The following is a 25,890-nucleotide window of genomic DNA, read 5'->3' as shown; positions in this document are numbered from 1 at the left end:
CCTTGTTCTTACTTTAATACACTATACTATAAGTGAATTTGTCCAAATACTTATTCAAATGGAGGGACAAGATGCACAAAAGATACATAAAGTGCTTTCATTTCTGTACTGTCGCCTCATGAAATATTTGATCGAAAATCTAAAATGCTGGAGTATAGAGACAAATAATACATAAAAAAAGAAAAGAAAATAGCTTCACTGTCCAAATAAATACGTAGGGGAGTGTAAATATCTCTTGTTGTATTGTTGTCCAGATGGCTCGGTGCAGTCCGTGGTGTCCTTCGACCAAGGAGGGGAATGGGTGCCCCTGCAGAAGCCTGCCAACACCAAGTGTGACTCCACAGCCAAAGACCCCGACAAGTGCAGTCTCCACATCCACGCAGCTTACAGCACGGCTATGAAGCTGAACGTCCCCATGCTGCCTCTCAGTGAACCAAACGCTGTAGGACTCATCATGGCTCACGGTAAATCGCACACATCTCCTTACTCATTCACCTGTTCATGACTGTGTCAATTTGACTAAGGAAAAAACACGGCAGGTCGTTGTGCCAGAGTCTGATCAAGCGTAAACACTCGGAGTTCCAGGCTTGACTCAGCCCTCTCCTGACCACTAACCCCTCTGACTCCCGGCGATACAATCTCTGTGATAATACCCCATGTGTTTTTGTCATTTCAGCAGACGCTCTTAATTTTACCCAGGTTGTGGTATCCAATTGGTAGTTAGTCTCGTCGCCGCAACTCCCATACGGACTCGGGAGAGGCGACGGTCGAGAGCCGGCGCGTCCTCCGAAACACAACCCAACTGCACTGCTTCTTGACAATGCCCATAACCCGGAAGCCAGCCGCACCAATATATAATATATATATATATGGCATTATCCATTACAATAATATATATATATGGCATTATCCATTACAATAATATATGGCATTATCCATTACAATAATATGGCATTATCCATTACAATTATATATATATATGGCATTATCCATTACAATAATATATATATGGCATTATGCATTACAATAATATATATATGGCATTATCCATTACAATAATATATATATATGGCATTATCCATTACAATAATATATGGCATTATTACAATAATATATATATGGCATTATCCATTACAATAATATATATATGTCATTATCTATTACAATAATATATATATATGGCATTATCCATTACAATAATATATGTCCTTATCCATTACAATAATATATATATATGTCCTTATCCATTACAATAATATATATATATGGCATTATCCATTACAATAATATATATATATATGGCATTATCCATTACAATAATATATATATATATGGCATTTCCATTACAATAATATATATATATATGGCATTATCCATTACAATAATATATGGCATTATCCATTACAATAATATATATATATATGGCATTATCATTACAATAATATATATATGGCATTATCCATTACAATAATATATATATGTCATTATCTATTACAATAATATATATATATGGCATTATCCATTACAATAATATATATATGGCATTATCCATTACAATAATATATATATGGCATTATCCATTACAATAATATATATATATGGCATTATCCATTACAATAATATATGTCCAATAATATATATATATATATATATATGGCATTATCCATTACAATTGGTAGGCGGGCGGAGCAGGTGAACCCAGGTGCAGACTCAGTTACCTCATCCCTGTCTCCTAGTCTAAGGTATTTGTTGAAAAGCGGGGGGGTAGATGGGGTGCAGGCCAGGGGAAGCTCGGGCGTGTAGCAGGGAACTAGGAACTGAGGCTGGGGCCAGGGGAAGCTCGGGCGTGTAGCAGGGAACCAGGAACTGAGGCTGGGGCCAGGGGAAGCTCGGGCGCGTAGCAGGGAACTAGGAACCGAGGCTGGGGCCAGGGGAAGCTCGGGCGCGTAGCAGGGAACCAGGAACTGAGGCTGGGGCCAGGGGCGGGTAGCAGGGAGTTTTTCCTTCCATGTCAAATTGTGCTGAAGGTTTCCCATATAATGTTATTTAAAGGGTCAGTCTGGGATTGGTTCATCTATTTATTTTTTTACTTAAAAATATGATATACTGTATAGCCATTGATTCTTGAAGAATATAACTTGTAAATGCCTCATGGGCATAGACGACCTACACCTTGCTGTCACTTTTTACTTGACCTCTGACCCCCTAACCCTCAGGGAGTGTGGGCGATGCCATCTCTGTGATGAAGCCTGACGTATTCGTGTCAGATGATGGAGGTTACACCTGGCTGCAGGCCCTGGAGGGACCTCACCACTATGCCATCCTGGACTCTGGTGGACTCCTGGTGGCCGTGGAACACTCTACTCAGCCCATCAAAGACATCAAGTACGTCTGTGTGTCAAAAGAAGGGCTCTGTTCTAAGTAGTGTACTATATAGGAAAAGGAAGGGCTCTGTGTTAAAAGTAGTGTACTATATAGTGAATAGGTCAGGGAGTCATTTCAGAGGGCGAGGCGACGCAGGTAGCCTGGATCCCAGTCTCAGGCTATTCTGCTGTAAGACAAGACTGGTATCCAGGCTAGAATGCAGAGGCCTAAAAAAAGACGAAAGAATGAAAGAACTGAAACATCTGATAGGACTTCCGTAGAAAACCACGTTACGATTTAACACACCCCGTGGCAAATGTTCTGACTTACGGTAATGTGTTCTTTCCTGCCAGGTTTTCCACAGACGAGGGCCAGTGCTGGCACGTTCACCAGTTCACTAGCGATCCCATCCACTTCTCAGGGCTAGCGGCGGAGCCGGGGGCGAGGTCTATGAACGTCAGTGTCTGGGGCTACAGAGACGCTCTGCTCAGTCAGTACTGGGTATCTGTCACCGTCGACTTCAGAGAGCTGCTCACTAGAACCTGTGAGTACCAGGATATACAATTAAACACTTCACACTACTTAGCCAACCTGAGCTGCACTGTATTGGCCTGGTTATGCATCCGCATAACCAGTCTAAAGGAAACTGATGTAATATAGATGGGACTGACTGGGGTTCAAACCTGGTTCTCTTACACCTCAAAGAGCTGTGTTAGCCTGCTGAGCTAAAGCCTCATGTCTGTTTCTCAGGTGAGGACCAGGACTACGTGCAGTGGCTGGCACACTCTGATGACATCAGCGACCCTAACGACGGCTGCATGCTGGGTTATAAGGAGAAGTTACTGCGTCTCAGGAAGGCCTCGGTCTGCTGGAATGGACGGGACTATGAGGTCAACAAGCAACCCACCCCCTGCTCCTGCACCCTGGATGACTTCATGTGGTAGGTGGTTCAATTACTTCAACTGTTGTTTGTAAACTGTAAATCCATGAGCATATTGCAGTGGTGTATTGTAAGGGAGAATAGATTAGAATAGATTAAACTAGACTAGATTAAACTAGATTAGATTAGACTAGATTAAACTAGATTAGAATAGATTAAACTAGTTTTGGAATAGATTAAACTAGTTTTGGAATAGATTAAACTAGATTAGAATAGATTAAACTAGATTAGAATAGATTAAACTAGATTAGAATAGATTAAACTAGATTAGATTAAACTAGATTAGATTAGATTAAACTAGATTAGATTAAACTAGAATAGATTAAACTAGAATAGATTAAACTAGAATAGATTAAACTAGAATAGATTAAACTAGAATAGATTAAACTAGAATAGATAAAACCAGATTAGTATAGATTAGCTTCATTTATTTTGTTCAGGTCAGCACATCAGAAACATACAAACAATTCACAATGTTGTCTGTCCCGGTCTATCCCTCCCTCCCCTCCTGCTCTGTCTCTCTCATCCTGTTTGTCTCTGTCCCTGTCTCTCTGTCCCTGTCTAACCTGTTCCACGCTGCCCCCCTTTAGTGACTTTGGGTACTATCGTAAAGAGAACAGTTCTGAGTGTGTGGAGCAGCCGGACCTGAAGGGCCACCTTCTGGAGTTCTGTCTGCAAGGCAAGGAGGAGCTGCTGCAGACCAGAGGGTAAGGCTTTAGTCATCTCTGTTCCAACCTGGGTCTCCTGTGCATAACGAGACCGTGTTAGCCCACTGAGTGAAAGCCTAGGCATTAGCTTGGGGAGCTAACACAAGCCTTCAAAGTCTCAGACAAAGCTACTCATCACACAAGTGTGGCTCACCAAACCACCTCCATGAAGATGCTCTGTTTGTGACCATGACTGACCACTAAGCATGTCCTCTTGGTCCACAGCTATAGGAAGATCCCTGGGGATAAGTGTGAGGGAGGAACACAGCCGGAGAGAAAAGAGATAGACCTCAGTAAGAGGTGTGTCAGTGATCTGCTGGGACCTCAGGAACTACTGGTTAGTAGAAATATATATATATGTATATGTATGTGTATATGTATATATGTATGTATATGTATGTATGTATGTATGTATGTATGTATGTATATATATGTGTTAGTGAATCTCATTGGTCCTGGTCTACGATGGACCATAATCCATTGGTAGTCTGGTGAGTTTTGACTCCACCCCTAGCAGAAAAGCTGTCATTTACATCCAGTTGAATTGGGTCATAATGACGTTCTATCAACCAGTTTAGCCTGCTGGGGGTGGAGTCAAAACTCCCCAGACTACCAATGGATCTCATTGGTCCTGTTATGCAATGACTGACCACTGCAACATGACTATGGAGGTGATGCTGCATCACTGTCAGTAGTAATGTTAACATTACTTTCTTATTTCTCTCCACTCCTACAGATGGATGGCCATCTGTCCAGCTCTGCACCCATCGTAGTGACTGTTTTAATCATTATGCTGCTCGCAATCGTAGCTGGGGTCCTCATCGTCAAGAAGTATGTCTGCGGTGGCAGGTCAGTAGAGCTGTTTTATGATTCATTATGTTGTTTTTGATCAGGTCAGTAGAGCTGTTTTTATGATTCATTATGTGGTTTTAGATCAAGACAATAAACTCTTCCAAGGAATGTACTGTATGTCCAGTTGTAGCCAAGTATACATTTGGAAAGTATTCAGACTACTTGACTTTTTCCACATTTTGTTACGTTACAGCCTTATTCTAAAATTGATTAAATAAATCCTCAATCTACACACACAACCCCATAATGACAAAGTGAAAACAGGTTTTTAGATTTTTTACAAATGTATAAATAATAATACCTTATTTACATAGGTATTCAGACCCTTTGCTACGACTCTCGAAATTGAGCTCAGGTGCATCCTGTTTCCATTGATCATCCTTGATGTTTCTACAATTTGATTGGAGTCCACCTGTGGTAAATTCAATTGATTGGACATGATTTGGAAAGGCACACAGCTGTATATATAAGGTCCAACAGTTGACAGTGCATGTCAGAGCAAAAACCAGGTCATGAGGTTCGAAGGAATTGTCCGTAGAGCTCTGAGACAGAATTGTATCGAGGCACAGATCTGAGGAAGGGTACCAAAACAAGATTATCTGGTCTGATGAAAGCAAGATTGAAATCTTTGGCCTGAATGCCAAGTGTCACACCTGGAGGAAAACTGGCACCATCCCTTTGGTGAAACAAGGTGGTGGCAACATTATGCTGTGGGGATGTTTTTCAGTGGCAGGGACTGGGAGATGAGTCAGGATCGAGGGAGATGAATGGATCAAAGTACAGAGAGATCCTTGATGAAAACCTGCTCAGAACCTCAGACTGGGGTAAAGGTTCACCTTCCAACAGGACAATGACCTTAAGCACACAGCCAAGACAACGCAGGAGTGGCTTCGGGACAAGTCTCTGAAGGTCCTTGAGTGGCCCAGCCAGAGCCCAGACTTGAACCCGATCATGCATCTCTGGAGACACCTGAAAATAGCTCTGCAGCAACGCTCTCCATCCAACCTGAAAGAGCTTGAGAGGCTCTGCAGAGAAGAATGGGAGAAACTCCCCAAATACAGGTGTGCCAAGCTTGTAGCGTCATACCCAAGAAGACTTGAGGCTGTAATTCAACAAAGTACTTAATAAAGGGTCTGAATACTTATGTAAATGTGATATTTCAGTTTTGTATTTTTTTATACATTTTACAAACATTTCTGAAAACCTTTTTTGCATTGTCATTATGGGGTATTGTGTGTAGATTGATGAGGGGGGGAAAAACATATTTAATCAATTTTAGAACAAGGCTGTAAAAAGTAAAGGGGTACTGTACATCCACAAAGAAGTGCAGAGCGCAAAGAGGCTGATCAGTAGTTTAAGAGAGAGCTGTAGAGGGCTTCTAATGATCCGAGCCGAGCTATACTAAGCCGAGCTATGCTGAGCCGAGCTATACTAAGCCGAGCTATGCTGAGCCGAGCTATGCTGAGCCGAGCTATGCTGAGCCGAGCTATGCTGAGCCGAGCTATGCTGAGCCGAGCTATGCTGAGCCGAGCTATGCTGAGCCGAGCTATGCTGAGCCGAGCTATGCTGAGCCGAGCTATGCTGAGCCGAGCTATGCTGAGCCGAGCTATACTGAGCCGAGCTATACTGAGCCGAGCTATGCCGAGCTATGCTGAGCCGAGCTATGCCGAGCCGAGCTATGCCGAGCTATGCCGAGCCGAGCTATGCCGAGCCGAGCTATGCCGAGCCGAGCTATGCCGAGCTATGCCGAGCCGAGCTATGCCGAGCCGAGCTATGCCGAGCCGAGCTATGCCGAGCCGAGCTATGCCGAGCCGAGCTATGCCGAGCTATGCCGAGCCGAGCTATGCCGAGCCGAGCCGAGCTATGCCGAGCCGAGCCGAGCTATGCCGAGCTATGCCGAGCCGAGCCGAGCTATGCCGAGCCGAGCTATGCCGAGCCGAGCTATGCCGAGCCGAGCTATGCCGAGCCAGTTAGTTTCTGGCACAACAATCGTGTTTTAAGGGTCTCAGTGTATCTGTGTTTTGATTGGTTCCCCCAGGTTCCTGGTACACAGCTACTCTGTCCTACAGCAGCATGCCGAGGCCCAGGGAGTAGACGAACCCCTAGACAGCAACCACACTCAGGCCAGCAACATGGCCGACTTCCACGACGATTCAGACGAGGTAATGTTACCATAGAAACACTTACACGTCCTTTTTATTTGGTTATTTGTGTGGCCTTAGCACGTATTAAACAGATGCAATATAGGTCAATACTTAGGTAGGGGGAATGGCTGTCTTTCCATTGCCTCAGTGTTTTCTCTAGTCCTTTCTGTGAAAAGTCCACTTTCATAGAAATGTTTTTGTTCTCTGTGCTTCTGTAGGATCTTCTGGAGTAACAGGTTGAACATGCAGCTCCCAAGAGGACCTTCTCGTCTCCTGTCTGTCCTTTACAACCCAGAGACTCCTGCAGCTACAAGAGGAATCTAGTCTCCTGTCTGTCCTTTACAACCCAGAGACTCCTGCAGCTACAAGAGGAATCTAGTCTCCTGTCTGTCCTTTACAACCCAGAGACTCCTGCAGCTACAAGGGGAATCTAGTCTCCTGTCTGTCCTTTACAACCCAGAGACTCCTGCAGCTACAAGGGGAATCTAGTCTCCTGTCTGTCCTTTACAACCCAGAGACTCCTGCAGCTACAAGGGGAATCTAGTCTCCTGTCTGTCCTTTACAACCCAGAGACTCCTGCAGCTACAAGGGGAATCTAGTCTCTTGTCTGTCCTGAGGCTCACTGCTCTACATCGAAGAACACGTTTCTTCTATCTGTACAACCAGAGGCTCGCTGCTGCTGCTCTCTCCTTCGCCTCCTGCTACTTCCTCCTTCCCTCCCTCTAACCCCTGACCTTCCAGCACCTGGCGGAGAGTTGTTCTAGTGCAGCTCTCATCATGTGATCTGAGTGAGAGACAGACAGAATTCAGCAGGAGAGCAGTGGTGTTGTGGTTGATTTAAAAAAAAATATATATATATTCTCCAAGTTCCTTTTCTGTTGGAACGGAATGATGTGATGGTTCTGGACTGCTGGTGAATCTGGAATCATGGAACTGCTGTTTTAGAAGCTGTTTTATGGTCATTGGGAGTTTCTCTTAATATCTACTGTAGCTAGACTCTTCAAACAAGTGAATGTAAACAGCACCATGACATTACGGGTTATTCATGCCTCTCCCATTGCTTGGGACTGGGGATCTTGGGAAATATTACGTATACGTTTCTATTGAAGACATGTCCTTTTTCCCCCTCCCCTGCACTTACATAAAGATTTTTCATTGATGTGATTCGGGGTTGGGACTATGGTAAATAGGTTGCAGTTGGTTACTATGGGTTGGTAAAATTATTCTACCAAGCCACCCTATTCTTAACTATTTTTTAACTATTTTGCCTAAATGATAAGATGCAAGTGTAAGCATTTAAAGTTGGATAGCAATAACATGTTTAGATCCACTGTATCAACACGCTAAGCTTTCATAGCCGGAATCAACCTCCTCTAAAGGGACGAAATCCTAACATGATAAATTTGTACCTAACTCAAACATTCACCTCCTAAATCATGCATTGATGTCAATGGTGTGAAAATTCGGTTTTTTTATATCTCAAGTTAAGATTTGGCTATATTGGAACAATAGAATAAGTCTATCTAAACATTGTATGCAGTTGTGACTGCCTAAAGCTGTAAAAAACGTCTGTTTTAGTTTGAGTCAGAGGGGGGAAATGTAGTATAACAAATAGCTATTGGCCTCATGCCTCATTTCTCTATACAAATGATGCTTATGTTTAATATATTGAGCTAATCCTACACTGGTGAAAGTAGTGTGAAGGAAGGACTATAGGAATCTATCGACGTAAACACAGGCGCTAAGAGCACATTTTAGAAATGTAGTAACTTACAGAGATCTGGACATCTTTGACGAAGCCATTTTGTTAGAAGAAATAGTTTTTTAAGCTAACAACGTTGCATGGATGTCCAGGCGTTCTGCCACTGGCGTGCCTGTTTTCAGTGTGTAGAACACACCTCTGTCTGTATGTACTGTACGCTCGTATCTGAATATGATGAGCTGATACTACTGAATCACACATCTTATTATGGCCACCACATTACCTGAAAAATGTCATTGACTTAAGTTTCACCTAGACTAGGGTCATTCTAGCCTCGGAAGCCCATTTGGAACGATGGCCTTAGAATGACCCATGTCTCCCAACTGGGAGTATACACCTGACAGGCGGTTTCTATTTGTTCCTAATACTATAGTCAGATACAATTTGTTTTTAGAATAATACATGTACAGTAGAAGCTAACTTACCAGTTCTTGTAGGCTTGAATGTTGAAAAACAAGACGCTGATAGCTTCCCATTTGAACTAGGCTACTTTAAATACTGTGGAGTCACATGTTCTCTCTCTCAATAGTTTGCTTTTTTAAAACATTTGTTGTGCAATCCTTTCCTCTTCCTATCTCTTCTGGTGTCTTATACGTCCCTTTTACATGGTGGACTTTTATTTATTTAGAATGATCTGATTGATTCTGAGTGCAGTAATGTAACTTATTGTGTGGATGGTTATCTAAATCAAATCACATTTTATTGGTCACATACACAAATGCTTGTAAAGTGTCTAGTATGGGGGTAGGGCCTGTCTAGTAGCGGGGGGTAGGGCCTGTCTAGTAGCGGGGGGTAGGGCCTGTCTAGTAGCGGGGGGTAGGGCCTGTCTAGTAGCGGGGGGTAGGGCCTGTCTAGTAGCGGGGGGTAGGGCCTGTCTAGTAGCGGGGGGTAGGGTCTGTCTAGTAGCGGGGGGTAGGGCCTGTCTAGTAGCGGGGGGTAGGGTCTGTCTAGTAGCGGGGGGTAGGGTCTGTCTAGTAGCGGGGGGTAGGGTCTGTCTAGTAGCGGGGGGTAGGGTCTGTCTAGTAGCGGGGGGTAGGGTCTGTGCCTTCCCAACGAGTGGCGAGTGTATGTACTGCCTGTTTAGATGTTTCTAAGTATCAGATCTGTCTGTGTATCCTTACCACACGTTGTCAATGACACCCCATGATTGGCTAACTACAGTAAGAACAATGTTAATAACAATTCCATTCCAAGAATTCAAACCAATAAGACATTACATGGTGACCTGCAATACCAACTACCCTGTTGTTTTGTAGAATAGTCCTCAGACTTCTCCTCTACCCATAATGCAATGGAAACAACATAACCCAATTTAATTTTACTCCCTGATCATGCAATACAGCTTCATTTGTCCATTGTGAAACAGACAAATGCAATGTTTCATCCAACCTATATTTGGTTTGTACATTACTATACCCACATTTGCACAGGTTGGAAAGAATCGGCGAAATCTCAATTGGCAGAGCCAAGCCAACACGTACTGTAGCTGCTGAAACACGAGGAAGACACCTGTTCTGAATGATTCATTCATGAAGGTTTTATGTATTGAGATTTGAAAGGTGACATCTATTACATTTTAAAATGGCTGTATAAAGTAATAATACAATGTGAGAAAGTTCTGGAATCGTTACATCTTTGTATCTGCTGTGTAGTTCAATATAATTGAGGTGATTTTGCTTTGGGTTATTGGCTAATAAATCAACTTGTTCCTTTAAGTTTTCTGCTCATATATATTGCATAAGAGTAGATTTTATTTTGTTAACGTTCAGAAAAACAACTTGATGATACAAGAATGTAAAATCAAACCTTAACAGATAAATAATGTGGCATTATCAGTCATTGTCATCTTTAAATAAAGTTTGCATATTACTACATTACAGAGAAATCATCAAAATATAAACATCTCAACTTCAGATTCTGTACAGGAAGTTTCCCTCAGAAGAAAATAACTATTTTCCATTCTGTACCACAGGCCAGGGCTTTGTAGACTGCATTAGTGCCTCCAGTTCTTCCTCTGATAACGCCGTTCCATCCCATCTCTCCATCTGCTCGTCTTTCTCCTCCTCTCTCTAGAGTTCTCTTGTCCTGAGGTGCGTCTGCTGTGCAGGGTGGGTACGGTTGAGAGCGGGTGGGTAATGAGGCCGGAGGAGCAGGGCTGTTTCCAATAGTCATGGGTCTAGGGCAATCCTCCCCTCCCTGGGTATCAGACTCTGGCTGGTCAGGAGGACCAAGGCACCTGTGCCACTTCCTTTGGGTGGCATGGCTGGTGTGCTACTGCTGCTGTCAGAGCCAGGCAGCTGCCGCCTACCCTGTCCCACCTCCACCCCCAGGAAGGACCTGCTGCCTACCCTGTCCCCCTGTTCCTCTATCCCCAGGTAGGGCCTGTTGCCTGTCCCACCTCCAGGTAGGGCCTGTTGCCTCCCCTGTTCCTCTATCCCCAGGTAGGGCCTGTTGCCTCCCTGTCCCACCTCCAGGTAAGACCTGCTGCCTACCCTGTTCCTCTATCCCCAGGTAGGGCCTGTTGCCTCCCTGTCCTAACTCCATGTAGGGCCTGTTGCCTCCCCTGTCCCACCTCCAGGTAAGACCTGCCGCCTACCCTGTTCCTCTATCCCCAGGTAGGGCCTGCCGCCTACCCTGTTCCTCTATCCCCAGGTAGGGCCTGCCGCCTACCCTGTTCCTCTATCCCCAGGTAGGGCCTGCCGCCTACCCTGTTCCTCTATCCCCAGGTAGGGCCTGCCGCCTACCCTGTTCCTCTATCCCCAGGTAGGGCCTGCCGCCTACCCTGTTCCTCTATCCCCAGGTAGGGCCTGCCGCCTACCCTGTTCCTCTATCCCCAGGTAGGGCCTGCCGCCTACCCTGTTCCTCTATCCCCAGGTAGGGCCTGCCGCCTACCCTGTTCCTCTATCCCCAGGTAGGGCCTGCCGCCTACCCTGTTCCTCTATCCCCAGGTAGGGCCTGCCGCCTACCCTGTTCCTCTATCCCCAGGTAGGGCCTGCCGCCTACCCTGTTCCTCTATCCCCAGGTAGGGCCTGCCGCCTACCCTGTTCCTCTATCCCCAGGTAGGGCCTGCCGCCTACCCTGTTCCTCTATCCCCAGGTAGGGCCTGCCGTCTACCCTGCCCCACCTCCAGGTAGGGCCTGCTCTCTCAGCCTGGCCCACATGCTGGAGTCCTGTTTCCCTTTCCTCTCTGGGGTGGGGGTGAACTTGCTCCGGAGGACTCTGAGGAAGATGTCACGATGGAAAGAGAAGCCCTCGGACATATGGTCAACGGTCCATTCCTCTGGTAGCTCCTGCTTCAGATACCTGGGGTGAGTCATTGGTGTGGTCAGTCGTTGAGGCAAAACATTCACAAAGATGCAGATAGAAATGTAAGAAATAAAGTTAACATGACTCCCTCTTCTACCTGACAGACAATCAAACATGTCATACACATTACATTTCTTTCTGACTATTTAGTAACATTTCACCTGATCTGCTGCATGGTGTCCCAGCTCAGTCTCCTCTCTGGAGCTTCCTCACCTGATCTGCTACATGGCGTCCCAGCTCAGTCTCCTCTCTTCACTGAAAACAGGGAAGGTGACAGTCGGCATTAGGCCTAGAGTGTGTGGAGTGATGACTTGATAAATATGATATTATCTTAGATGCAGTGTGGAACGATCACTGACAGGGTGAAAGTGGCTAGTGTACCATGTAAGCTACCATTGTGGCAGTGCTTTTAACCAGCACATCAACATGTCATTCTGCTACAGTAACAGGCACCCTTCAATAGCCTGGTGGTCCCAGATATCTTTGCATCGCCAACTGTCTCGCGGTGGTTGTCAGAATGGCCACTTAAACAGATGTGGGACCAGGCTATGCCTATGATTCAGTTTTAGGATAGATGTTTCTCAACTGAGCCCAGCCGGGACCTTGTCACCTACATCACCCATATCTTCTTCAAACCTCTCCTCCCTCCCATTGTCTTTGTGGGCCGAGGCCCTGTGTGTCTGCCTCTGTTTTATCCAGGCATCGCTGCTTGCATGTAGACACTGTGCCAACCCTGGAGGCTATCAGGGAGACCTGAAGGCTCACCACTGGTTACCAGACACTACTTGAATAAAACTCTAAATCGGGCAGATTTTTTTTTTTTTTCTCCCCCTGGTCTTCTATTCAGTCAGATCTAGCTAAAAAGGTAACCTAACAGAAATAACCACAATGCAATGGAAAGTAACCTTGGCTAGTATACAGAACCGAACGCCTTAGCGGAAAGGAGTATGCATCTAGATAGCTAACTTACATCCATTTAACATATCACAACGTGTTCAACCACAACCAGGTGTCTAGCTAACATGGATAGACAGAATTAACCATTTTATTCACCCAAATAAGATTCTCCTGCTAGACCAGATATAATTTGCTTAAAAATATCTGGCTATGCCTGCTTATCACGTGGAAACAATGTGGCACTTCCGCAAACATTCTAGTCGCCAGTCCCAAACACAGCCTACATCTGCACACACTTCCACCTACTGGAGTGGGGTATAAAAATAAGTCTCTACTTGGTCGAAAATACCAGACAACAAACCATTATTTTCCTAAATGCATTGATATTGATGCATTTTTACTAATTTATGCAGTGGTAACGCTTGTTAGAGATTACATACTAAAATAAATACCGGGTGATAGATCGGCCATTTTCGTCTATCTTCGTCTAAAAGGTCACATGCATCTCTTCGACATCGCTGTTGTTTCTTTTGCGCCATTTTGTCCGCTCACTTTGGTGATTGGGCTTTAGAACCCTGTACTGGAGCCAATCAGAAGGATACCGGACAGCGAAGACACGGTAAGAGAAGTCCGATTGAAGGCTATGCTAGTTGTCGGCACGGATTGGTTTGTCATTGACCAACCAAATTACTAACGCTACAAAATACAGGAATCGAATGTTAAATTACGAACTCTAATTTCAGTATGATGTTAGTAAAACTAATTCCTTGCTAGTCAACTTGCGCGACCGAGATAGAGTTGCACGATAAATGCAACGTTGGGTTTGAATGAAGCCAATAAATAATGGTGTCGTTTTGTAAGCAAAGCCAATGATATACGCAAATATGCATGCATTTCCAACATGCCTCCGCTCTGTATGTGAGACTTTCTACAGACTACCGTAGTTGTTTACTTGCTAGCTAGTAAACTATCCAGTTAGCTAACTAAGATCATATGTTCGCCTTTTTTCAAGCTATGTATACAGCTGTGTACAGTACCTAGCGAAACGTTTTGCTAGCAACAGTATCAAACAAAGACTAAATGTTTGGTAGGCTACAGTAATTGTTAGCTAGCTAGAACAAAGACAAAACAAAACTCGGCGCAACAATATGCCCTTCAACAAATGTAGCTAGCTTTTGTATTGATTTGCTGCATGATGGTTGGTGTATGCAGGCCATTCTGCAGCATATGGTCGGCAGATGGCGATACTGAGTCGTTTCAGTTTGCTGTCTGAACGCATTGTATGCAGCCGGCAATACATTCGTATCTAAAACATTCTCAATTCAGGCTGCATAAGCTTCTATTTCCTCCTTGACTTTTATTGAATGTGACAAAATATGCATACTTTTCTTATGAAACACAAGTGGCTAAATGTTAATCCCGAATGTTTAGCCAATCAGGTTGCAGCAGTATTATTTTTTCCCCCACCCCTAACCGAATGCGCAAAATTATATAATTACTCTGTACATCATGTAAACTGAGTAGTGCCCCACTACAGACAATTGTAGTGTTTAATGCAAGATGGACAGTCTCTCCTCAGAGATCGCATTGGTTTTGGGAGATAGCAAAATATGACCTTTTCATTCAAGACAGTTTCAGTTGTTTACTTGCTAGTTAGTAAACTATCCAGTTAGCTAACTAAGATCATATTTTGGCCTTTTCTCAAGCTAACTAACGTTAGCGGTGTACAGTACCTAGCGAAATGTTTTGCTAGCAACAGTATCAAACAAAGACTGAAGGTTTCAGTTGATAATAAAACATCTTCAGTTACTTTTTCCTCAACTTCTTTCTCTAATGTATTTCTCCAAGGGCTCCCGAGTGGCGCAGCGGTCTAAGGCAAGAGGTGTCACTACAGACCCTGGTTCGATTCCAGGCTATATCATGACCGGCTTTGATTGGGAGTCTTTAGGGCGGCACACAATTGTCCCAGCGTCGTTAGGTTTTGGCCGGGGTAGGCCGTCATTGTAAATAAGAATTAGTTCTTATTAACTGACTTGCCTAGTTTGATTAAAAATAAAATAACTTTATATCAAGTCAAGCTAGCTTGCAGAGATAAAAATAAAACAAAAAGTGTCATTAATGTTACCATCACAATACACTTAGGGTGTATTCGTAAATTCGTCAGTTATTCTGCGCTCTGGCACACTCAGGCGAGAGTGCTCTGAAATCGCTGTAGATAGCCAGAGTGAATTTACAAACGCACCCTTAGAAGCAAGGCAACAGTCATGTAATATAATTGGCAACCAATGTTTACTATTTAACATTTAAAATAGTACTCACTTATAGGAATGGGTAATTGTTAACAATTTGCTAGCTATCCAATAAAACCATCACCGAAGACCACATATTTTCATATACTTCTGTGGTTTAATCGTTTCCTGTTCTTTGGACTCAGGCTAGACTGAAGACAAAGCAAAGTTAGCAAAAATGGATAGTATGCAGAGTCTGTCTCGCAATGGGGTTTTCAAGTTACCTTTTGTAGCAGGTTAGGAGAACGTAGGTAGCAGGTTATGATAATTAACCTCCTCCTCACCTGCCACATTAAAGTTAAAAGAGACGGGATTCACCCTAACCGCAGGGGTTTCAGGATTATTTCCAACAACATCAAACTGTTTTAGAGACTGACGGACAGGGCCTGGTAGTGCTCCAGTTCTCCCTGTCAGAATAAGCAACAGAGGACTTGGAAAGCGTTTCGACTCCTGTAGAAATGGCACTTTGGTTATTGTGAGTAACCTAATTTAGCTTCCTCTAACTCCACCTTCTAGTGAGTTGATACAAACTGTCATTTCCTACCATTCTAAAAGATTGGAGACTGTCAAATGTTCATTATTTGATTGTTATTCCATTGGTTACCTCGAGGCAGTGGCCCACACTCATTGAATGTGGCGCTTTTAAATGTTAGAGGAATCACAAATAAAAACCTTTCTTGTGAATGACCTCTTTTACTGAGCGCAAAGTGGATTGCATGTTTCTCACTGAAACATGGCTGTCATCCGACTAGTGCCGCTCTTATTGAAGCCTCCCCCTGGACTACAGCTTTTCATACTCTATCGGGAAACGGGTGTGGGGTGGCAGCCTCTATTATTATTATTAATGCTCTCAGCTGTAAGGACATTTTGTTTGGCAACTTTAGGTCTTTTGAGCATCATGCTATACTGTTTAAATGTCAGCCACCAGTGCTGGCTATAACCCTGTAGAGGCCAACAAAGCACTGCCCCACTTTATTTACTGATTTCTCTGAACTATTGTCTGTTGTCCTTGAGAACTATGATACAAATCATTGTGTTGGCCGATTTGTAATATTCATGTTGACAAAGGCCATTGAATTTATGAATCTTTTTTGCTCTATGGACTTTATCCAACATGTTACTGGGCCCAGCCATAACCACAGCCATAGTCTGGACCTGGTTATTACCAAGAGGCTTTCTACTGGGCCCAGCCATAACCATAACCACAGCCATAGTCTGGACCTGGTTATTACCAAGAGGCTTTCTCCTGGGCCCAGCCATAACCATAACCACAGCCATAGTCTGGACCTGGTTATTACCAAGAGGCTTTCTACTGGGCCCAGCCATAACCATAACCACAGCCATAGTCTGGACCTGGTTATTACCAAGAGGCTTTCTACTGGGCCCAGCCATAACCATAACCATAGTCTGGACCTGGTTATTACCAAGAGGCTTTCTACTGGGCCCAGCCATAACCATAACCACAGCCATAGTCTGGACCTGGTTATTACCAAGGGGCTTTCTACTGGGCCCAGCCATAACCACAGCCATAGTCTGGACCTGGTTATTACCAAGGGGCTTTCTACTGGGCCCAGCCACAGCCATAGTCTGGACCTGGTTATTACCAAGAGGCTTTCTACTGGGCCCAGCCATAACCATAACCACAGCCATAGTCTGGACCTGGTTATTACCAAGGGGCTTTCTACTGGGCCCAGCCATAACCATAACCACAGCCATAGTCTGGACCTGGTTATTACCAAGGGGCTTTCTACTGGGCCCAGCCATAACCATAACCACAGCCATAGTCTGGACCTGGTTATTACCAAGAGGCTTTCTACTGGGCCTAACCATAACCACAACCATAGTCTGGACCTGGTTATTACCAAGAGGCTTTCTACTGGGCCCAGCCATAACCATAACCACAGCCATAGTCTGGACCTGGTTATTACCAAGGGGCTTTCTACTGGGCCCAGCCATAATCATAACCACAGCCATAAGTCTGGACCTGGTTATTACCAAGGGGCTTTCTACTGGGCCCAGCCATAACCATAACCACAGCCATAGTCTGGACCTGGTTATTACCAAGAGGCTTTCTACTGGGCCCAGCCATAATCATAACCATAGTCTGGACCTGGTTATTACCAAGAGGCTTTCTACTGGGCCCACCCATAACCACAGCCATACTCTGGACCTGGTTATTACCAAGAGGCTTTCTACTGGGCCCACCCATAACCATAACCACAGCCATAGTCTGGACCTGGTTATTACCAAGAGGCTTTCTACTGGGCCAAACCATAACCATAACCATAACCACAACCATAGTCTGGACCTGGTTATTACCAAGAGGCTTTCTACTGGGCCAAACCATAACCATAACCACAGCCATAGTCTGGACCTGGTTATTACCAAGAGGCTTTCTACTGACATATCCTCTATTGTTGATGTTTCTTTATCTGATCAAAACTATATTTTTTACTGCCTTGTTGCCCACAGCACAGGGTAATACTGAACGCATTATTAAGAAACGCTATCTTACCTCTGAAGTTGCTACAGATTTTATTGTGTATGAACAATACACCACCACCTATTCTGCCTTCCTCATGTGATGATGTAGTTGATAACTTTAATAACAAATGAAGGGCAACCACCGATGCCATAGCTCCAGTAAAGTTGAAAAAGGACACATCCAAACCGAGAGCCCGTTGGATGTGGTGAGGAAACAAATACATTTAAAGGGAAATTATAGAGCGGAAGTGGAGAAAGTCAAAGTTGCAGGTCCATTATGATATTCTGAGAGAGCAACTTGGTGTATATAACAAGGTCATTAGAAATGCCAGACGGGGTTACCCTGGCGTGATGTTTTGATAACCATGTAAATCTCTCTCGGACAAGGTGACTTTTATTCATATATTTGACTCTATTTACTCTCAGATTCGAAAATCCTAATTAGCATCAACGTAGGCATCATGAAAAACTACAAATCCCAGCCAGCTCTTGCACGTCATCTCTAGCGGACACCTTTGCTAACAGGTATTTTGTCAATTTAAAACTTGCACAAGACAGTTCACAGAATTGTCCATTGAATTTTTTTTTGCCAATTTATTCATTACTACATGTAGCTAACATTATATAGTTAATCTAGGGATTTTTTTTAACCTTTGCCTCCATTCGGCAGTCTCGTCCAGATTATCATGGCATTTATAGTTCTTTATGACAGCCACTTTAGCACCTAATTTTTGGGGGTAAATACAGGCAAATATATTGATAAGTCACGTTGTGCTAGACAGATTTACACGGTTATCAAAACGTCACGTCAGGGTAAGCCTACACGAAACACGTCCCTTATTTTAAGTGTTTCTAAAATCCCCTATGGGGGAAAATGAATGGTGGGGGAAAAAACGATTGGAACCATTTCCCTGTTTGACCACTAGGTTTTATGGGTATTATGACTCATACTGTGGTAGTCTATACACAACATCTGGGACTAACCCAAGATAGACCAGAGCCTGTAGTTTTCAATGGGAGCAAATGAAACATAGTGGGCAGAACAGGCACGGAGGTGGGCAGAGCCAAGCACGAGCTAGCGAGATCCTTTTGGCACTTTCTAGCATTGTATGTGCATATTTCCATCAGGGAACGCCTACTCTGAAGTGCACGTGTGCAATAACTCAATTCGCCCTTGCACTCCTTTTAAACAATCCCATTTTTTTAACTTTGGTAAAGTCTACAAAACGTAGTCCACTTTTTCGTTACATATTTTAGTTTTGGAAACAGAAAACTGTATTGACATCAAAATGTTTCATTGAGGAGAAAATTAGCTAAATGTCGACCCAAGTCCATCTCGCTCCATCTTCTCCCACTGCCGGCCACTGGGCTTCCCCTCATTCCCATATTTGGTAGTGAGTGGGAACGGCAACCGGATGCACATTTTGATATTTTCCGGTGAAATATCTGGCTCATTGTTCTATCTATGCTAGCATGGTGGTGGAAAATGGTGTTTCATTGCCACTAACGTTAGCGCAATTACATGCTACCTGTTCCCATAGACTTCCAGTCATTGAGCCAACAACTATCAATTTAAAAGCGCGTCTTGGCAGAAACGTATATGACTAAATTACGTTTTTTTGCAGCGGTGGCAACAATGAGGCCTCCGCTGCTAAATTAATATTGGGAAAACACTGTCATAGGCTATTATTGCTTTTGTGACCCTAACCTTGGTATTGACATCCCAACCTGCTTCACATTTTATTGACAAAACTCTGTACTTAACAGGAAGTGACAATAACAGGAAGTGACAATAACAGGAAGTGACTAGCTGACCATGGAGTACACCACCGCCACCACCTCGACTGGGGAGCAGATAGTCGTGCAGACGTCCAATGGACAGATACAACAACAGGTGGGTAACTATCTACTATGAGCTGCTGCTGGTTTGAATTAATTCATGTTCAAACCTCTCAATCAGTTAGGCCTTAAAATCATATCTAGATTTTTTTTTTCAAATTCATGGGTGATTTTTAACAATGTATATCTTGATCTTTTAAATAAAATTTGTTGTACAATTTTAAAAGGTCAAATACACTGCATTTCAAACAGTCCGCAATAATCGAATGAATTCGGAGCTGGTGAAATGTATACCTAGGCTAAATATAAGTCTTCAACAACCATAACACCCACTAATAATATAAATAGTTTAACCTGCTTTTTGGCAATAATAACTGATCTGGCTTTCTAGTCGGTCTCTGAAAATGCCCTTTTTGTTCCAAATTTAACCAGAACCATGCATAATGCATATTCACTAATAATGACCAACTTTGTGTAGCAGGCGTTCTAGAACATTAACACAGGTCTCGTAAACAGTCTCTCAGGCATGAGCTCACGTGCTAGTGAGTAGCCAGCTAATCTTTATATTCCGACTTGGACCTGTTTGCTTGCTAACAAGTTGGAACAGTTGAATTATGAACACACTCTTCTGTCCGTCTCCCAACTGTTTGAACAGCATGCAAGCAATTTCGAAGAGTTCAGACATAACATTTCAAACTATTTTTTTTAAAACTTCTCCTCTGTTACAGTAAAATAATTATGTTGGACCAAACCTCAAATGCAAATAGTGAGTTGAAACCGTTCGTCAGAGAGCAAATAGTGATCTCTCATCTTTGTTGTGAGTGCTAGGGGGCGGGGCCTGATGTCAGGGGGAGGGGCTTGGTGTGTGTGTGTAAATAGGAAGGTGCACGATCACAGCACAGAAGGAGACGAGACAAAAAAGACATGAGAACAAGCGGACACAAACACTCATAAAAAGGAAAATAAACAAAACTAGATTGTTGCGATACAGACATTTAGACTGAGAAGCAACGTAGAACACTATGTGCAGTTGATTTTTACCTCAGCCTTAGTTCAAACACCGGCTCCATCGCCGCACCGAACTAAAAAATATGTCCCTTTCTCTTTGGAAGAGCGGGGATGGCGTGTCGTCTGAAACCACGCGCAACGCCTTGTCGGACTTTTGATGATAGATAGTTCGGCAGCCTCTGGTGAGGGTGAAGCAGGCCTCTGTTTCATGCAGTGCGCCAGAGCAGTTCTTCCACTGTCAGGAGAAATGAATATCTTATTTGTATACAAATAGAAAAAGGTTGCTTCGCTACAACAACCACAACGGAAGCACAACCATGGCCTCGGATTCGCAGGTGGACGCGTTAGAACAGACCCAGTATCTGTTTCTGTGGTGGCAGAAATGCTAAAAGCCTCATGGGTAGTGTAGTTTTTTGGTGCTCTTTGAAACCAGCAACTGACGGTGAATACACGACATCTCAACAGAGAGGTTAAAACATTCATAATCGATGGACACTACATTTAATTAAAAAAAATGCATTGTTTTGCAATCCCCGTGGAGAAAATTGTTTATTTTGGTGATGAGGAGACTCTTTGGGATTCCTTTAGTAAAATGGAGTTATGAAATCTGAACACACGTTAACCGAGACACATAGACGGACAGGTTGGCTGACAATGTCACAAATGATGCGCGTGCATCGATGTGGACGGAATCCGTTATGTGGAACCACAAAAAATCTGAAGTCATCATGAGGGGCCGAAGGGTCTGGTACCCACATCCACTTTAAAAGCCACGAGGGGCCGCAGGGTCTGGTACCCACATCCACTGTAAAAGCCACGAGGGGCCGCAGGGTCTGGTACCCACATCCACTGTAAAAGCCACGAGGGGCCGCAGGGTCTGGTACCCACATCCACTGTAAAAGCCATGAGAGGCCGCAAGGTCTGGTACCCACATCCACTGTAAAAGCCATGAGAGGCCGCAGGGTCTGGTACCCACATCCACTTTAAAAGCCACGAGGGGCCGCAGGGTCTGGTACCCACATCCACTGTAAAAGCCACGAGGGGCCGCAGGGTCTGGTACCCACATCCACTGTAAAAGCCATGAGAGGCCGCAGGGTCTGGTACCCACATCCACTGTAAAAGCCACGAGGGGCCGCAGGGTCTGGTACCCACATCCACTGTAAAAGCCACGAGGGGCCGCAGGGTCTGGTACCCACATCCACTGTAAAAGCCATGAGAGGCCGCAGGGTCTGGTACCCACATCCACTGTAAAAGCCACGAGAGGCCGCAGGGTCTGGTACCCACATCCACTGTAAAAGCCACGAGGGGCCGCAGGGTCTGGTACCCACATCCACTGTAAAAGCCAAGAGAGGCCGCAGGGTCTGGTACCCACATCCACTGTAAAAGCCATGAGAGGCCGCAGGGTCTGGTACCCACATCCACTGTAAAAGCCATGAGAGGCTGCAGGGTCTGGTACCCACATCCACTGTAAAAGCCACGAGGGGCCGCAGGGTCTGGTACCCACATCCACTGTAAAAGCCACGAGGGGCCGCAGGGTCTGGTACCCACATCCACTTTAAAAGCCACGAGAGGCCGCAGGGTCTGGTACCCACATCCACTGTAAAAGCCACGAGGGGCCGCAGGGTCTGGTACCCACATCCACTGTAAAAGCCAAGAGAGGCCGCAGGGTCTGGTACCCACATCCACTGTAAAAGCCATGAGAGGCCGCAGGGTCTGGTACCCACATCCACTGTAAAAGCCATGAGAGGCTGCAGGGTCTGGTACCCACATCCACTGTAAAAGCCACGAGGGGCCGCAGGGTCTGGTACCCACATCCACTTTAAAGCCAAACAAAAACATTGATTGCAAAGTTAAACCATACTCTAACTTGATGCACAAGGACTACTTTTTTTTAAAACAATTTCCACTGAATATTTTACACAAACAAATTTACTTGAACAGTTCAGATGTAAAGTTTGGTAACATAATGAAGGTAAAAATTAATGTGACCACGTTTTCCAAAAACTCAAAAATACTTTCCTCCGAATTTAAAGATGTCCACTATGATATAACACCTTGAGTTTTGGTTATTGAACTAAAGTAAGTGAAGTAGATGAACACCAGGTAACATAATAATGACTGTAGATACATTTTTATTTATTTAACCTTTATTTAACCAGGTAGGCTAGTTGAGAACAAGTTCTCATTTGCAACTGCGACCTGGCTAAGGTAAAGCAAAGCAGTTCGACACATACAACAACACAGAGTTACACATGTAATAAACAAACATACAGTCAATAATACACTAGAACAATCTATATACAGCTTGTGCAAATGAGGTAGGATAAGAGAGGGAAGGCAATAAATAGGCCATGGTGGCGAAGGAATTACAATATAGCAATTAAACACTGGAATGGTAGGATGTGCAGAAGATGAATGTGCAAGTAGAGATACTGGGGTGCAAAGGAGCAAGATAAATACATAAATACAGTATGGGGATGAGGTAGATTGGATGGGCTATTTACAGATGAGCTATATACAGGTGCAGTGATCTGTGAGCTGCTCTGACAGCTGGTGCTTAAAGCTAGTGAGAAAGGTAAGAGTCTCCAGCTTCAGAGATTTTTGCAGTTCGTTCCAGTCATTGGCAGCAGAGAACTGGAAGGAGAGGCGGCCAAAGGAGGAATTGGCTTTGGGGGTGACCTGTGAGATTTACCTGCTGGAGCGCGTGCTACGAGTGGGTGCTGCTATGGTGATCAGTGTGCTGAGATAAGGCGGGGCTTTACCTAGCAGAGACTTGTAGATGACCTGGAGCCAGTGGGTTTGGCGACGAGTATGACGCGAGGGCCAGCCAACGAGAGCATACAGGTTGCAGTGGTGGGTAGTATATGGGGTTTTGGTGACAAAACGGATGGCCCTGTGATAGACTGCATCCAATTTGCTGAGTAGAGTGTTGGAGGCTATTTTGTAAATGACATCACTGAAGTCGAGGATCGGTAGGATGGTCAGTTTTACGAGGGTATGTTTGGCAGCATGAGTGAAGGATGCTTTGTTGCGAAATAGGAAGCCGATTCTAGATTTCATTTTGGATTGGAGATGTTTAATGTGAGTCTGGAAGGAGAGTTTACAGTCTAACCAGACACCTAGAATATGTGGACAACTACAAATACTTAAGTCAGAACCGTCCAGAGTAGTGATGCTGGACGGGTGGGCGGGCATGTGCGGGCAGCGATCGGTTGAAGAGCATGCATTTAGTTTTACTTGCATTTAAGAGCAGTTGGAGTCCACGGAAGGAGAGTTGTATGGCAGTGAAGCTTATTTGGAGGTTAGTTAACACAGTGTCCAAAGAAGGGCCAGAGGTATACAGAATGGTGTCGTCTGCGTAGAGATGGATCAAAGAATCACATTTACATTTACAACATTTAAGTCATTTAGCAGACGCTCTTATCCAGAGCGACTTACAAATTGGTGCATTCACCTTATGATATCCAGTGGAACAACCACTTTACAATAGTGCATCTAAATCTTTTATGGGGGGGGGGGGGGGTTAGGATTACTTTATCCTATCCTAGGTATTCCTTAAAGAGGTGGGGTTTCAGGTGTCTCCGGAAGGTGGTGATTGACTCCGCTGACCTGGCGTCGTGAGGGAGTTTGTTCCACCATTGGGGTGCCAGAGCAGCGAACAGTTTTGACTGGGCTGAGCGGGAATCACCAGCAGCGAGAGCGACATCGTTGATGTATACAGAGAAGAGAGTCGGCCCGAGAATTGAACCCTGTGGCTCCCCCATAGAGACTGCCAGAGGTCCGGACAACTAGCCCTCCGATTTGACACACTGAGCTCTATCAGAGAAGTAGTTGGTGAACCAGGCGAGGCAATCATTTGAGAAGCCGAGTCTGCCGATAAGAATGTGGTGATTGACAGAGTCGAAAGCCTTGGCCAGGTCGATGAATACAGCTGCACAGTAATGTCTCTTATCGATGGCGGTTATGATATCGTTTAAGACCTTGAGCGTGGCTGAGGTGCACCCATGACCAGCTCTGAAACCAGATTGCATAGTGGAGAAGGTGCGGTGAGATTCGAAATGGTTGGTAATCTGTTTGTTAACTTGGCTTTCAAAGACAGGCAGGGTAGAATATGATGACCGCGGCAGCTTTCAAATCTATGGGAATCTCAGACGATACGAAAGAGAGGTTGAACAGGCTAGTAAAAGGGGTTGCACAATTTCGGCAGATAATTTTAGAAAGAGAGGGTCCAGATTTTGCAGCTCTTTCAGAACATCGGCTATTTGGATTTGGGTGAAGGAGAAGTGGGGGAGGTTTGGGCGAGTTGATGTGGGGAGCGCAGGGCTGTTGACTGGGATAGGGGTAGCCAGGTGGAAAGCTTGGCCAGCTGTAGAAAAATGCTTCTTGAAATTCTCAATTATTGTGGATTTATCGGTGGTAACAGTGTTTCCTAGCCTCAGTGCAGTGGGCAGTTGGGAGGAGGTGCTCTTATTCTCCATGGACTTTACAGTGCCCAGAACTTTTTTGAGTTTGTGCTACAAGATGCAAATTTCTGTTAGGAAAGCTAAGGCTAGCTTTTTCAAACTGCCTGTGTATATTTGTTCCTAACTTCCCTGAAAAGTTGCATATCTCGGGGGCTGTTCGATGCTAATGCAGAACGCAACAGGATGTTTTTGTGCTGGTCAAGGGCAGTCAGGTCTGGAGAGAACCAAGGACTATATCTGTTCCTGGTTCTACATTTTTTGATTGGGGCATGCTTATTTAAGATGATGAGGAAGGCACTTTTAAAGAATAAACAGGCATCCTCTACTGACGGAATGAGGTCAATATCCTTCCAAGATACCCGGGCCAGGTCGATTAGAAAGGCCTGCTCGCTGAAGTGTTTTAAGGAGCGTTTGACAGTGATGAGGGGTGGTTGTTTGACCGCAGACCCATTACGGATGCAGGCAATGAGGCAGTGATCGCTGAGATCTTGGTTGAAAACAGCAGAGGTGTATTTGGAGGGCAAGTTGGATAGGATGATATCTATGAGGGTGCCCGTGTTTATGGATTTGGGGTTGTACCTGGTGGGTTCATTGATCATTTTTGTGAGATTGAGGGCATCAAGCTTAGATTGTAGGATGGCCGTGGTGTTAAGCATGTCACAGTTTAGATCACCTAGCAGCACGAGCTCTGAAGATAGATGGGGGGCAATCAATTCACATATGGTGTCCAGGGCACAGCTGGGGGCAGAAGGTGGTCTATAACATGTGCAGTTTGATCTACTCCAGGAAGTGGTGTTGCAGGCTAGCTCTACTCCAGGAAGTGGTGTTGCAGGCTA

General features: G+C 44.5%; 2 protein-coding genes and 1 long non-coding RNA gene across 8 annotated transcripts in view; 2 read left to right on the top strand and 1 right to left on the bottom strand.

Annotated features, from left to right (window-relative positions):
• The window catches only part of LOC120059027 (sortilin-like), a 39,662-nt gene extending 30,124 nt beyond the window's left edge, over positions 1–9,538 (top strand). The window contains exons 11-19 of the mRNA XM_039007792.1: positions 255–464; positions 2,217–2,385; positions 2,718–2,908; positions 3,115–3,304; positions 3,895–4,011; positions 4,237–4,348; positions 4,748–4,860; positions 6,902–7,025; positions 7,226–9,538. Of these exons, the coding sequence (XP_038863720.1) occupies positions 255–464; positions 2,217–2,385; positions 2,718–2,908; positions 3,115–3,304; positions 3,895–4,011; positions 4,237–4,348; positions 4,748–4,860; positions 6,902–7,025; positions 7,226–7,240 (1,241 nt within the window). The 3' untranslated portion in view covers positions 7,241–9,538. The remainder of the gene's footprint in view (positions 1–254; positions 465–2,216; positions 2,386–2,717; positions 2,909–3,114; positions 3,305–3,894; positions 4,012–4,236; positions 4,349–4,747; positions 4,861–6,901; positions 7,026–7,225) is intronic.
• Positions 9,539–10,277: 739 nt separating this feature from the next.
• LOC120059026 lies at positions 10,278–14,111 on the bottom strand. 4 transcript variants are annotated; one of them, XR_005478084.1, is made up of 4 exons: positions 13,425–14,111; positions 12,237–12,330; positions 11,355–12,072; positions 10,278–11,287 (listed from the first exon to the last, which is right to left on the bottom strand). It is a non-coding gene; the product is annotated as an uncharacterized LOC120059026 (long non-coding RNA). The 4 variants fall into 4 exon arrangements; XR_005478082.1 differs by having other exon boundaries at positions 10,279–11,287; positions 13,046–14,111; XR_005478083.1 differs by having other exon boundaries at positions 10,279–11,287; positions 13,129–14,111.
• LOC120059025 (nuclear transcription factor Y subunit alpha-like) overlaps positions 13,305–25,890 on the top strand; it is a 25,482-nt gene continuing 12,896 nt past the window's right edge. For 2 of the 3 annotated variants that reach the window (XR_005478080.1, XM_039007790.1), the window contains exons 1-2: positions 13,305–13,591; positions 19,512–19,638. Coding sequence is in view for 2 of the 3 variants with exons in the window: in XM_039007790.1 (XP_038863718.1) it covers positions 19,561–19,638 (78 nt within the window). In the remaining variant the exon portion in view is untranslated. Of the gene's footprint in view, positions 13,592–15,134; positions 15,736–19,511; positions 19,639–25,890 lie in introns of those variants that run through there. The other variant, XM_039007791.1, reaches the window with a different exon arrangement.

The sequence above is a fragment of the Salvelinus namaycush genome, chromosome 14 (assembly GCF_016432855.1).
Source record: "Salvelinus namaycush isolate Seneca chromosome 14, SaNama_1.0, whole genome shotgun sequence".
NCBI classification, from domain to species: domain Eukaryota; kingdom Metazoa; phylum Chordata; class Actinopteri; order Salmoniformes; family Salmonidae; genus Salvelinus; species Salvelinus namaycush.
This window is presented reverse-complemented; position numbering and strand designations above follow the sequence as displayed.